The 14,777-nt window shown below is 43.0% G+C and overlaps 1 protein-coding gene across 1 annotated transcript; it reads left to right on the plus strand.

Annotated features, from left to right (window-relative positions):
- Window positions 1–8,664: 8,664 nt before the first annotated feature.
- Window positions 8,665–13,703, plus strand: cyp1b1 (cytochrome P450, family 1, subfamily B, polypeptide 1). The gene is made up of 2 exons (XM_067421856.1): window positions 8,665–9,836; window positions 11,747–13,703. Exons 1-2 carry the CDS (start codon window positions 8,869–8,871, stop codon window positions 12,342–12,344), a joined length of 1,566 nt encoding a protein of 521 aa, XP_067277957.1. The 5' UTR covers window positions 8,665–8,868; the 3' UTR covers window positions 12,345–13,703.
- Window positions 13,704–14,777: the final 1,074 nt, after the last annotated feature.

Consider the following 14,777-nt stretch of genomic DNA (forward strand, 5'->3'; position numbering starts at 1 on the left):
TTCTCCTCAGAAGCCCGCGCCTTTCTTCCCTGAGGTACACGACGAGCTTACGAAGTCGTGGAAGTCGCCCTACTCTGCTCGCGCCAGATCCGCTTTTTCCCCAGCGCTCTCCGTTGTCGACGGCGCTAAGGAAAAAGGCTATGAGTCTCTTCCACCCCTCGAGGAGGCTGTCGCCGCGCACCTCTGCCCGCCCTCCTCCTCCAGAGGATGGCAGTCCAGGGCTCAGCACCCGTCCAAGCCCTGCCGCACCACTTCTGCTCTCGCTGGCCGGGCATATGCCTCCGCTGGCCAGGCTTCCGCGGCCCTTCACACCATGGCTATCCTTCAGGTGTTCCAGGCCAGACTTCTCCGCTCCTTGGATGAGTCTGTCCCCGACTCCGATGTTTTGAAGGACCTCCGCAGCGCGACGGACTTGGCCCTTCGCGCCACTAAAGCCACTGCACAAGCCATCGGGAAAAATATGGCTAACCTGACGGTCTTAGAGAGGCACCTTTGGCTGAATTTGACCGAGATGAAGGACGCGGACAAAGCCTCCTTTTTGGACGCCCCCATCTCCACTACCGGTCTCTTCGGCCCGTCAGTCGTGGGTTTCGCGGAGCGCTTCACTGAAGCGCAGAAGGCTTCGCAGGCTATGAGGCATTTCCTGCCTAAGCGCTCCAGCTCGTCTTCAGGCCAGGGACGCTCTCGAGGTAGACCCCCGCCTTCTCAACCCGCTAAGCCGGCAGAGCCACCTTCCCGGCCTCGCTCCTCTTCTGGACCGCGCCAACGTTCCCGCTCCGCGAACCGCAGCAGTCGGCCTGAACGCCGGGGACCTCGACCCAGGATTGTGTTGAACCCCGAGCCTCCGAAGCCGTCCTAGCCGCAGGGATAAAAAGGAGATGGTCAGGTCTCGCCTCGGCCGGACCCCCATCTCTCCCTCCCGGTCTCCCAGTTCCCTGCACCCAGGTGACTGCCGACCTCAGTTTAGCAGCCAACGAGCCCGTTGTCAAACGCACTCGCCTGCACACAAACGCCGTTATCACGGCGACCCAAATAAATCTCAAAAAGAGCTTTTTCTCTGTAGTAAATGTGCCCACACATCAGTCTGCACTCCTACACTCATTCACCCCTCCCACCCATGCTATAAATGTCCCGGCGCCCACTCCACAGTGCACGCCGCCACACATAAGCACTACCCCCTCTATGTCTCAAGCACAAAATGGCAGCGCTACCGAGTTCCCTCTAGTAGGCGACCCTTATCCGCGCCGGCTCCAGCCGCTATCGTGTCGGGCTCAGGCCTGGCAAGCCATGCCCGGGGTATCAAATTGGGTTATGAACATAGTAAAAAGGGGCTACTCGCTACAGTTCGTTCGCAGGCCCCCGCGCTTTCGCGCCGTGGTCGAGACCTCGGTGAGAAGCAGCGTCAGTCACGTGCTTCGCACCGAGATTTTGAAACTGGTAAAGAAGGGAGCGGTGGAGCCCGTTCCCCCTTCCAAAAGCGAGTCGGGCTTCTACAGCCGATACTTTCTCGTTCCGAAGAAGGACGGAGAGCTCAGGCCCATCCTAGATCTAAGGCATTTGAACAAAGCTCTAATGACTCGCTCGTTCAAAATGCTAACGGTGAAACAGATCCTCGCGCACATTCGCCCTGGGGACTGGTTTTTCACGATAGATCTGAAAGATGCGTACTTTCATGTGCAGGTAGCCCCCCACCACAGGCCATTCTTGAGATTCGCCTTCGAGGGGCAGGCTTATCAGTACACGGTCCTGCCATTCGGCTTATCCCTGGCGCCCCGCACGTTTACGAAATGTATGGACGCGGCATTAGCCCCGCTCAGGCTGAAAGGGATGCGGGTGCTCAACTACCTCGACGACTGGCTAGTGATAGCCCAGTCTCGAGCAGAACTACTAACACACAGATCCTGGCTCCTCAACCATTTAGACTGTTTGGGTCTCAGGATCAATATCGCCAAGAGCTCGATGTCACCCACTCAAAAGATATCTTTTCTGGGCTTTGTTCTAGACTCGAGACTCATGAACGCGCGGCTGACGTCACAGCGCGCGCTATCCGTCCAGAACATGGCGACTTCATTCAAAGCCGGAACTCGCGTTCCCCTGAAACACTTTCAGAGAATGCTCGGCCTTATGGCCTCGGCATCGTCAGTGCTCAGGCTGGGACTGCTACACATGCGTCCCCTCCAGCGTTGGCTACGCGCCCGTGTCCCTCCTTATGCATGGAAATGGGGCCGTTTTCCCGTCAAAGTGAGCCACAGCGTTGTCAAAACTTTGGCTCCTTGGACGAGGACAGAGTGGTATCGGAGGGGCGTGCTTATGGGCACAGTCACGAAGTTGAAAGTGGTCTCGACAGATGCCTCCACTCGGGGGTGGGGAGCCCTACACGAGGGCAAGCCGGTCTCTGGCCTGTGGGCGGAAACAGAGAAGCGGCTGCACATAAACTGTCTAGAGATGAAAGCGGTCGCCTTATCGCTGAGAGCTTTCCTTCCACATATAAAGAACCACCACGTCTTGGTTCGTTCAGACAACATGTCGGTGGTAGCGTACATAAACCGCCAGGGTGGCCTGAGATCATATTCCCTTCACCGCATGGCGAAGCATCTCCTTTTATGGGCAGAGCACAACCTGAGCTCCCTGAGGGCGGCTCACGTGCCAGGTATTCTGAATGTGGGTCCGGATATGTTATCCAGGAGAACCATTCCCCCAGGGGAATGGTCTCTTCACCCGCAAACGGTTCTCTTAATTTGGAACACCTTCGGCAGAGCGAAAGTGGATCTCTTCGCCTCAGAAGACAACACTCACTGCCCAATATTTTTCTCCAAACGCAGGGATGCCCTGGCCCATGTCTGGCCCAGTCTCCCGCTGTATGCTTTCCCCCCGATCGCGATGCTACCACAAACCATCAAGAAAATCAGGGAGACAGCATCCGCGGTGCTTTTAATAGCCCCGCTCTGGAGGAACCGAACGTGGTTCTCCGATCTGATCCAGCTGTCAGACACAGCCCCATGGCCCATTCCGCTGAGGAAAGACCTCCTCACGCAGGCGAAGGGGGGGATCTGGCATCCCAGTCCCGAACTATGGGCCCTCCACGTATGGCCCATCAACTGGTATCGGGAAACCTCTCTGACAGAGTTATGAACACTATAGCGGAAGCTAGAGCCCCCTCGACGAGGCGGCTCTATACTCTGAAGTGGTCAGTGTTTTCTAACTGGTGTGCCGTCCGAAATATCGACGCACGCTCATGCGAAATAACAGAAGTGCTCGCTTTTCTCCAAGAGCTACTGGACGCGGGTCGTTCCCCCTCCACGCTCAAAGTTTATGTCGCCGCCATAGCAGCTAACCACGCTCAGGTCGCGGGACATTCACTAGGGAAAAGTGAGCTCATTGTACGTTTTCTTAAAGGGGCCAGGAGATTGAACCCCCCTCGCCCCCCTTCGGTCCCTATTTGGGACCTCACGGTGGTTCTAGACGCTATGAAGGGTCCCCCCTTCGAGCCTCTCCAGACCGCGACCATAAAGCTTTTATCACTCAAAACCGCGTTTCTGCTGGCTCTGGCCTCGGTTAAACGTGTGAGTGACTTACACGCACTCTCAGTGAGTCCGTCCTGTCTCGAGTTCGGGCCCAACAACTCCAAAGTTGTTCTTAAACCGAGACATGGTTTTATACCCAAAGTGCTTTCTACCCCTTTTAGAGCACAGGTTATTACTCTGCTTCCTTTACCCGTATCTCAGGGTGAACAGGACGCGAATCTGCTCTGCCCGGTCAGAGCTCTGAGACTGTATCTGGAGCGCTCCTCCCCCTTCAGGCAGTCGGACCAGCTGTTTGTCTGCTTCGGCGGCCGCACTAAAGGTTGTGCTGTCACGAAGCAAAGACTCTCACACTGGATAGTGGACGCTATCTCGCTGGCATATGAGTCTAAAAACCTGACTTGCCCTATAGGCGTTAAAGCCCACTCCACTAGAGGCATGGCCTCATCTTGGGCTTGGTCGTGTGGCATTTCTTTGGAAGATATCTGTGCGGCGGCAGGCTGGGCCTCTCCGTCCACTTTTATCAGATTCTATAAATTGGAGGTTCCAGCTCTACAAGCAGGGCTTCTCTCCATTTAGGCTCTATCTTGACCCTGGTAAACAGATTGCCTTTAGTTTTGGCCTGTACACATCAGTCCTTAAGCACTTTCATTTATCATAAGATCCGACTATGTCCGATCAGCCGTTCAAATGAACCGACTCTTCCGGTTCTTCATCCCCCCTTATAGCCGCCTCTTCGGTGTCTCGGGGGTTATTTACATGTGCTTGGGTATACTGGGTCAGTCAGCACACACGGCGCTTTACATTGTGTTCCCATACGTAATACGAGGAACCTCTCTCGAAAGGGAACGTACTCGGTTACTTTCGTAACCTCGGTTCCCTGAGAGAGAGGAACGAGTATTACGTTCCGTGCCGTGTTTATGCTTCTCAGGTATCGCTTCAGTCGATCTAAAAACCTGACACCTATGGCGAAATCAGGGCTTTATATAGCCTCCTGTATGCAAATATAAGCACCTTTTTTCGGCGGGCTTCTGGAACGCCCCCCATTGGCTCGTTCCTCTCAGCCGCCTCACCATAGGTTCATGCAGTTGCCGTGGCCCGGCCAATCAGAGCGCTCCTCGCGCTGAGTTATGGCCGTTCAGCGGCACTGCGCTTTACATGGATACCTTTATTAAAGTTTTGCTTCATATTCTCGAGAAAAGGAGTTTTCCCATACGTAATACTCGTTCCTCTCTCTCAGGGAACCGAGGTTACGAAAGTAACCGAGTACGTTTTTAACTATTAAAGTAAATCAGGTTTAAATGTCAGTTATCCCACTTAGTGTTCATTTTGTCCCTCTGCTCATGTGACTTTCTGTGTTGCAGTATTTAGTAAAACATGGTTATGTCATATTATACTAACAGAATATTCCAGGCAATGCTTTTATGCACATTTTGAATTTAGACATATAATAATAATAAAACTAATTCATTATATTTATATAGCGCTTTTCTAGGCAAACCACCACCAATGTGCAGCACCCACCTGGATGATGCGACGACAGCCATATTGCGCAAGGACGCTCACCACACACCAGCTGATTGGTGGAGAGGAGACCATAAAAACAACTGGATGGAAACATTAGCCTACTGTTACCTTATCTACATAATTATCTAAACGTCACTCTTAGCAATGTGGATGACGTCGCGATGCTCGTTAACAGTATCGCTGCAAGGGGATTTCCAACTTTTTGTTTGTTTGTTTGTTTTTTAAGCCCTAAGCAAGGAAAGAAAATAACCTTGTGGTGAGTGTATCGGGGCACAAAATCATGTCTTGTAGGCTACATTAGCTACTATCCACGATTGCGAGCACGTGCTGGCAAATTGCTAGTTGCAGTTCTCGTAACGGACATTGATGACGCTGTATTAATTAAAACAAAATTAATGAATTACAACTAAATCCATCAAATGATTTCATGACGGGAAGCCCTTATATGAAGCACCTGACAGAATCCTTTAAGGATTCATATAGAACCTGTGTATAAGAGTTCCACAGGATGCAATCTGTCAAACTGACTCCAGCACTGTATAAAACATGCACATAAAAATGACAACATACAGCTTTACAATTACCTGGAAACCCCTGGAGTACAGTACAGTGTTGCTTGTGTGTGCGTGTGTGTGTGTGTGTGTGTGTGTGTGTGTGTGTGTGTGTGTGTGTCAGGGCCTCACTCAGCATGGCCCGCATGGGTCTTTGATATAGTAAAAAAGCTTGGGGGTCCGGAGTTTGTTCTGAGGGTGACCACAAGTCCAAATGTTCAAATTTCCCCCCAAAAGGTAACATGTGACATATAATAATAATATTAATAATAATAATAATAATAATAATAATAATAATAATAATACATTTTATTTATAAAGCACTTTACATTTTAAAGAAAATCTCAGTGCTAACTATGCACTGAATCTAATGTATAAAAGAAAATTAATTTATGATTTTGATTAATTTTGAATGATGTTGTTCCAAATATATAATTCCCCAGATTTGTTAATAATAAAAGTAAAAATATCAAAAGTATATTTTAAAAAAGAAATATAAAATTATATAACTAAATATGTTAAATGGTAATGCAAACAAAATAAATGAATCACACACACAAACAAACACACACACATACCCTTACATCTCTCTCTCTCTCTCTCTCTCTCTCTCTCTCTCTCTCTCTCTCTCTCTCTCTCTCTCTCTCTCTCTCTCTCTCTCTCTCTCTCTCTCTCTCTCTCTCTTTCTGTGTGTAGGAGGTGTCTTAAAGCTTGGGTGACAGATTCGAGTTTGCAGGCCCTGCTTTGTCTAAGCAGGGATGATTTTCGATTTATTATTTATTTTCAATGACATAAAATGAAGAATCAAACACATAACATAGGCATAGCTCACATTATTATCTGTTAAAACGTCACATAAATATGACCAAATACAAAACGTTAATGGTGTCACTGTTGAACGGATGTTTACACAATATTTTAACATTCGGTAGTGAATTACGTATCATGAACTAACAATGAGCAATATATTTTTACATAATTTATTAACCTTTCTTATAACTAAGAAAATTGTTGATATTCATGTTAATTCACAGTGAATTAAGAATGTTGCAAGATAGGCCTATCCTCTGATCTGAAAGAAGCAAAGGATATGTATTTATCTCTTTTTTATCGCCAATGAGAGAAAACACAGTAATGACATTTAGCCAGGAAAATCAAAAAAGATGTGACGTTTACGCGCGCTCCCGAAAGCCCCTCTCTTTCTTCTGACACACGAAATAAATGCTTAAGCAATAATAACGCCTAGTAGGGATGGTTTTAAATTATTAAATTATTTTCTCTCTTTTTTCAATGTGATTAATCTAAGGGTTAAATAAACAACACCATTAGGTTATGTTCATACTAAACGTTAATTTCACCATAGACAGATATTTACACCAAATTTTACACTCAATCGTATACGCTATAGGCTACTACAATATTTGCGTATCAATTTACATCAGCATATTTTTATCAACAGCATTTCTGTCGTGACTAAATTAAACTTTTAAAACATAAGCCTACACCTGATAGTCAAGGAACGAAGCTAACCATTGTCAAGCACACATGAACTCATACTGTTTACAAAGCACCCGGAATGTCATTCATGAAGTTGGTTGAGACAAATAGTTTAGATTTTTCTATTATTTTAAAATGTGGAAAATAATGAAATGTTAATTAGCTCATAATGAACGAATGCGTGAACGATGCACAGGTCACTAGCACAGTTGAGCAATGTCTTATGGTCTACTATTTTATTCTTTATAATAGTCAATTTGAACTTATCAAGTCCTCATAGATGTAAAGAGTCAGGCTTCTGGGATCAATAAAATGTTATTTGACGTGACGTGGTCTGTGCGCGCCGCTCGCGCGCTGTCCGTGGTACTGAACACTCGAGATGCCAATGCACTCATTCGGCATAATTTTTGATGAGAATTTCGTTTTTATTAATATATATTTATATGTAATGTGTCTTTATGCACTATAATAATATACTATACTAATATTAAAATAATAATAATAATTTGTATTAAATATATTAATATTTAGTTTTCATATACAGACAAACAAACCTCCAAATAGTCCATAAAAAACCCAAAACTTGGAATTTTAAACATGATTCACTCGGAATACATGAATTGAGCTGTTTAGCAAACTTTAAAATTGTGCCTCTGCTTTGTGGGTGGATGGATCGTAATTCGTGACCTTCATATGTTTTCGGCATCCCAATACTTTAAATAAACCATACGGGGAAAAATAGAATATATTAAATTTATTACAAACAAATACATTCAGGTCTTTATTTTCCTTTCATTAATTAATTTAAGTGTCATATAATTCGGTGCTGGATGGGCATGTGGTCCTCCTAGTGGCAACGGGTGGAAACATAAAGAGGAAATTACTATCAAAAATCTCCAGCATTGCATACATTTCCATTTTTCCATTGTTACCTTTTCTACAGTAATGAAGGAAGAACACTATTGTCCTGTCAATCATTAGTTTTGATCCACTGTTTCAGCACACATCACCATTCTTTATACGATCTGTTCTGACGTGCACTAGTAAAGTCGCAAACATGAGAAAGCAAAGAGAAAAAACATCCCCATCATGCTCAAAACTGAACTGAATTATGCAAAAATATTAGTACTATTAGAACTATCTATACCCTTTTACTGGATAGCTTTCATTTATTTTACCATGGAAGTAGCCTACGTTTTGCCTTGTTAAAAGTTTCACCGCAAAAGAAGCTTATTTTTTTATTTCAATAACCCCCCAATTCAGTTATTTAGGTAAATTAAAATTACGATTGCAGGTTATTACTGCAGCAGTTACTTTTACCATACATTTTGTCACGCGAGATAGATAGACAGATACAGACACAGCAGTTGAAATCACGCATTCGGAGAGAGAGAGAGAGAGAGAGAGAGAGAGAGAGAGAGAGAGAGAGAGAGAGAGAGAGAGAGAGAGAGAGAGAGAGAGAGAGAGAGAGAGAGAGAGAGAGAGAGAGAGAGGAGAGAGAGAGAGAGAGAGAGAGAGAGAGAGAGAAGGAGTAAAGGAGGAGACTCTTTGTGATGTTATTTAGTCGTGGATAAATTCTTGGATAAACTCATTCCATCTTAGACCGACCATCACACCACCTCTTTGTAACTTTATAGGCCTACTCTATAATTTCATATGAATCACTCAGACACGCCGCGAGCGCTGGAAACTTAGACAGCAATCTGATGCTCAACAGGTAAACTGTATTTAACCACTTTAGAGAGATTTACAGATTTGCAAATAAATCAGAAATGGAATTTCTGGCGGTTGTGGGTGATTTCATTCAGCTCTCATTGCGTAGTGCTTTACTATCTCTGCTGGTGTGTTTAATGCTCATGATCTGGCGGCGACCCGCTCGGTGGCAGTTACCGGGTCCCTTCCCGTGGCCGGTTATCGGTAACGCGGCTCAGCTTGGTACCTGTCCTCACGTTTACTTCACCCGGATGGCTCAGAAATACGGGAACGTCTTTCAGATCAAACTGGGCAGCCGAAACGTGGTGGTTCTGAACGGAGATGCGATTAAAGAGGCGCTCATAAAAAAAGGCGTCGATTTTGCCGGGAGACCCGACTTCTCCTCGTTCAGGTTCGTGTCCGGTGGGAGAAGTATGGCGTTCGGTAACTACAGTCAGTGGTGGAAAGTGCATCGAAAGATCGCCCTTAGCACCGTGAGAAACTTCTCCACAGCCAACATCCACACCAAACAAACGCTTGAGAAGCACATCTTGTGCGAGATTGGAGAGCTCATCCGTATGTTTCTGACTAAAACTCGTGAGCAGCAATACTTCGAACCCCATCGGTATTTGGTGGTGTCGGTGGCGAACACCATGAGCGCCGTGTGCTTCGGGAGCCGGTACTCGTTTGATGATGCGGAGTTCCAGCAGGTGGTGGGCAGAAATGATCAGTTCACCAAGACAGTCGGAGCTGGAAGCATCGTGGATGTGATGCCATGGCTGCAGTACTTCCCAAACCCAATCAAAACTCTTTTTGGGCAGTTTAAATCACTCAACAAGGAGTTTTACGAGTTTATCGATTCCAAAGTGGTGGAGCACCGCAAGACTATGTTATTGAGCCTCGTCCGTGACATGACTGACGCGTTCATCTTGGCTGTGGATAAAGGACTGGGTAAGGAGTTCGTGCCACCGACCATCTCAGATATTTTTGGAGCCAGTCAAGACACTCTATCTACAGCTCTGCAGTGGATCATTCTGTTACTAGTCAGGTAAATGCTTTTTGTCTACCATAGAGATGAAAATGATGACGTAATTTACTCTTATTACTAGGCTACTTATTATTTGTATTACTAGTATATATATATATATATATATATATATATATATATATATATATATATATATATATATATATATATATATATATATATATAAAATTAGAATATGCCTAACATTGTTTTTATTTTATTTTTAATTCATAACATAGCTTTTTTGGGAATATAAGAAAATAAATAACCAGCCTCAGTGGACAATGATTTATATTGTGAACTTCCAAAAAGTAAAAGAAAAAAAGCAACATTAAATACTCTGCTTGACACTATAAATTCACGAGCAATGCGTAAAAAAGAGCCGTTGCAATATCCCTTCTTTTATATTGCCGAGAAAAAAAGGAGAACATATTGGTTTGAAACGACCATTTGTACATTATGCATTGCTATTTATTATTTAATGTATTTATTTAGCTATAAGTGCAGAGCGACAACTAACATATTTACAAGAGACAGACGGATCTCAATAACACCAAACAGCTTTCATGAGTTATGTAACTCTTCCGTGCAGGTATTGGCAGCAAATAATGAGGGCAGGTTACAGCAATACAAAATGAAATCTGACCCACTAACACTTTTAAACATGTAGGCCACTCTGTGAAATTCAAAACACAATGACGGCTTCATGCAAGATAGTTGGCTACATTAGGTCTTTCTATTCACTGTTAAACATTTTAGTGTGAAACTTCAGTATATTCCAGGTTAATCATTAGATTACTTCGACAGTAGGTAATCTATTTCTTTTATCTAACTGCGCACAAGTACAGTTGTAAAATAAAAGTACAGTTGTAAAAGTACAGTTGTAAAATAGATAATAAATAAAATACAAATTCTGTGAATTTACAGTATTGGAAAACACAATTTTCTGTAAATCATACTGTATTTCTGCAGTGAATATACTATGATGTTACCCAGCGTAGTGCGGCATTAATGATGCTGTGGAATTTATTGAATCTTGTTGGTTTTATCTGTGCTGCGGAACTTATTTTTGCTTCGTTTTTAAACGTTTGTGTTGTTGGATTGTGTTGTATAAATGCTTTATTATTTGTTGGCTGTCACCATTGTTGTGTATTGTATGTGAAGTATTGTTGTCTGTACATCATTAGGTGAAGCTTGAAAAAATAATCTAAGCAGAATCTCCATCTACAAACAGTTATGAATTTTAAATAAGTTATTGGTAGTCTCCATGCTTAAATAATAGTAAAACAAAATCTTCATATTCATGTTAAGAACAGTTACAGCTTCACAGTGTTAAACAGGACAATATTGCAACAAAATCTGATTTGGCTGTACAGTCGTTCTGGAGAAAAAATGTAATGTATCATATAGCGACAATGTTGGCAGATCAGTATTATAGTTTATAGAATTAAATAAGACCTAATTAATAAATTCTGTTTGTGTATTTAGTTGAATAACTTAGATCATAATTGACCTAATTGATCATAATTCATAGCAAATATATTACTGATAATTACTGATCAAATCAAATATTACTGAATCAAATCATTGATTCTCCCTACTATTATTTTTTTTATCTTTTAATTTTTTTCTTTCTAAAATTTCCTTCCGCTTGTATACGATCAGAAGGTCTTCCAGGCTTGTGGAATTGCCCAGACATACACACTGGCCTTGTGGCTATCACGGTGGTCATTTAAAAGTAATCTAAAAGTAGTCCGATTAAATTACCTTAAATATAGATTTGCAATGGATTACCAGCTACACTTTTTTTCATGTAATTTGTAATCAGTACTGATTACATTTTGTGCGTAATCTTCACAAATCTGATATTTTGTGACTGGGAAACTTGACTGGGAAACTTAAATGCTAAGAGGTTTTCGCTTACATTACAGACATCCAGAAGTCCAGAAACGTCTTCAGGATGATGTTGACAGAGTGGTGGATCGCAGTCGCCTTCCAACCATTGCAGACCAGCCTCATCTTCCTTACTTCACGGCCTTCATATATGAAGTCATGCGGTTCACCTCGTTCCTCCCCGTAACAATCCCTCACAGCACGACCACGGACACGTCCATCAACGGTTATCGCATCCCTAAAGATACCGTCATTTTCGTCAACCAATGGTCTTTGAACCATGACCCCACCAAATGGAATCAACCAGAGGTATTCAACCCACAGCGCTTCCTGGAAGAGGATGGAATGCTCAACAAAGACTTAACCACCAACGTGATGATCTTCTCCGTGGGGAAGCGCAGATGCATTGGAGAAGATCTGTCCAAGATACAGCTCTTCCTCTTCACCTCCTTGCTGGTCCATCAGTGTAGCTTTGCAGCAGAAAGTATTCCCAGCATGGACTACGAGTATGGGCTCACGATTAAACCCAAAGCCTTCAAAGTGTCCGTCGCGCTCCGCGACAGCACTGAACTGCTGGACAGCTTGGTAGGACCGTCTTCGACTCAGAGAGAAAAGAGTCAAAGACCTCAAGAGTGAAGTGAAATCAAAGCACACAACTTAAAAACTCTGGCAAATGAAGGTGGATAAGAAAACAAACACTGAAGAATCTCTCACATATCAATATATTTATAGACGTCATATACTCAGGCAAAACTTTTTCCTGCTCAGAACGAGCTACAAAAATAAAAACACACCCATGCATTGCTGTAACTACATGATGCACTGATTTATGATATATTTTGCAAGAACAGCAAAGTAAAAGCTACACAACAGAACATTGCACGGTGGCTTTTAGATGCATTCAGTCGATAGATTTGTATGTTACTAATTCTAGTTCTTCTAGTCGGTAAATAGCATGCAAGACTCATCGCGCTTCAATCTTTTAACGCCAACCCTTTTTGTTCGGAAGGTTAAAGTCAATGTGAAACTCTGTTTGCAACCCATTTTACTTCAATAATGTATTTCCGATTGAAACAATACATTTAAAAAATGGGACATGATTGCTTTTATCTGTTTATTTTGACTTTAAGCTGTCCTGTTGATATTTTACATGACTGCATTTTTTTTCTTTTGAGTTGTTGTTTTAGCTCAAACTTGCCCTGTGCTGCATTGTGAAGGTCACTATGTAATGTTCATATCTGTACAGTATACTCTTACAGCACTTTATTGTTCTTCATAATCACTGTGCACCTTTATAATATTTCCTCATTCTCACTACAGCAGTGTTGAGGTCTGTGCCTTGTCATTGCTGACTTAGCATCAATCTGCAATTGCCAAATAAACATAGGTGGGTTTAACACAGCCCACTTCCATTGTGTTCCAGCCTCCTTCCCAGTCTGGAGATTCTGGCAGTGGGTCACAGGAAGTCTTCAATGAAACTATTCTGGGCATCTATGTCTATAATAAGTTGAATGTGATTGGCACATGATGCTGTGTTGGCAGAAAGGAAATATTTTGTGTCCCTCGGGTCCCTTCTAGTTATTCAGGGGAATCCTGAAGGGGAATTTCAGGGTTTGTTAACTAACTGCATAGTATGTGTTATGGTAACTCATTTTTGTGTACTTCTAAATGCAGTGCTGCAAAATATTTCTGAACTGTAATAGCAATGTTTGATCTACTGTAAAACTTTTTTTTTTTTTTTACTGTAATAGCATTAGATGTTAATAGGCTGCTGAACTGTATTAGATATACTATATATATTTTCTTTTGTGTGTGTGTGTGCGCAAAATATTGATATGTAAGTTTATACCTGAATTGAGGATATTTAGTTCCTATTATGTGATACCAACACATAATATATTTTTCTACTACGTATAAGCTCTGACATTCGGGTGCTCTGTGAATTCTAAACTACATACAGGTTACTGTTTTTGTAATTAAATGTAGTGCAAATAAATAAATGTATATATCATTACTCAAGCTTTTTATGACAGTGAATGCTTTATAAATGTAAATTAGTTTGGGCAGCGATTTCATCTTTCCACTAGACACAGCGCGAATCTGTCAAAACTGGCAAATTTCATGTTGTATAAAAATAATTGGCCCCCTACTATCCTAGGAAAATAGTACAAAATAACCCAACTAACTTTACTACACACATCATATCTGCACGCATCCACTCAATCGGGAAATTAAAATATAAGGAAAGTGTGTCGGATATATCCTTCCCTGTGAAATGCTTTATCTTGCTTTCCCAGCACATCCTGTTCTGATCTGGGGTTAGTCTCCAGCTGAGCTTTGAGTGCGTGACAAGTCCAGATAAAGCCAGCTGATTACTGATACGCCAACAGCCGCCTGCTCCCCTTCCAGGCCCTGGTAAAGAAAAGAGAACACACTTCACTGTAACAGTGGGACTGTGGCAGAATTGCTTTTGCCAAGGAGTTGAGTGCAAAGTTACGATGAGAAACTCAGTAATACAAAAATAAGAATAAAGATGCAGCGAAATAGGAAATGTTAAAGGGGTGATGAATTGAGAAATCAACTTTCCCTTGAGCTTTTGATATATAAAAGGTCATGGTAATATAAGAATATCTGGTAAGTCTCAGAGCTGAAAACTTCTCTTTAGTCAAAGAAAAGCTTTTATAGACACCAGGCCCAGAAAACGATCGTGTGCTTCATTCTTACGTCATTGCGCAACAAAACACGCCTCTACAGATAGCCCCGCCCACCGACTCATCGGATCACTAGCCAGCAGCAGTAAACAGGTGCTGGATTTGCAGACACAATGTTGTGCCTTCTATATTGGATCCGGCAGGAATCGGTGCAACAAACTTATGTGAGTAAAACGTCTTTTTTATATGTAACCTGGGCTATGTGTTTTCCAGACGGGCTACCAAAACGTAAGCCTGTCGGCAGGCCGATAAATCTTAAATAATATTCCTTTCTTGATCTGGGCGTGCATGCACGCACGCATGTGTGTTTGTTTGTGTGTGCACGGTTCACGCAAATATCGACCGATGTAACACCGAA

This window comes from Pseudorasbora parva, chromosome 17 (genome assembly GCF_024679245.1).
Source record: "Pseudorasbora parva isolate DD20220531a chromosome 17, ASM2467924v1, whole genome shotgun sequence".
Lineage (NCBI taxonomy): Eukaryota > Metazoa > Chordata > Actinopteri > Cypriniformes > Gobionidae > Pseudorasbora > Pseudorasbora parva.

Coding starts and splice junctions, on each gene's coding strand:
- cyp1b1 (XM_067421856.1), top strand. CDS start 8,869: ATGGAATTTCTGGCGGTTGTGGGTGATTTCATTCAGCTCTCATTGCGT. Junction 9,837..11,746: donor ATCATTCTGTTACTAGTCAG/GTAAATGCTTTT, acceptor CTTACATTACAG/ACATCCAGAAGTCCAGAAAC.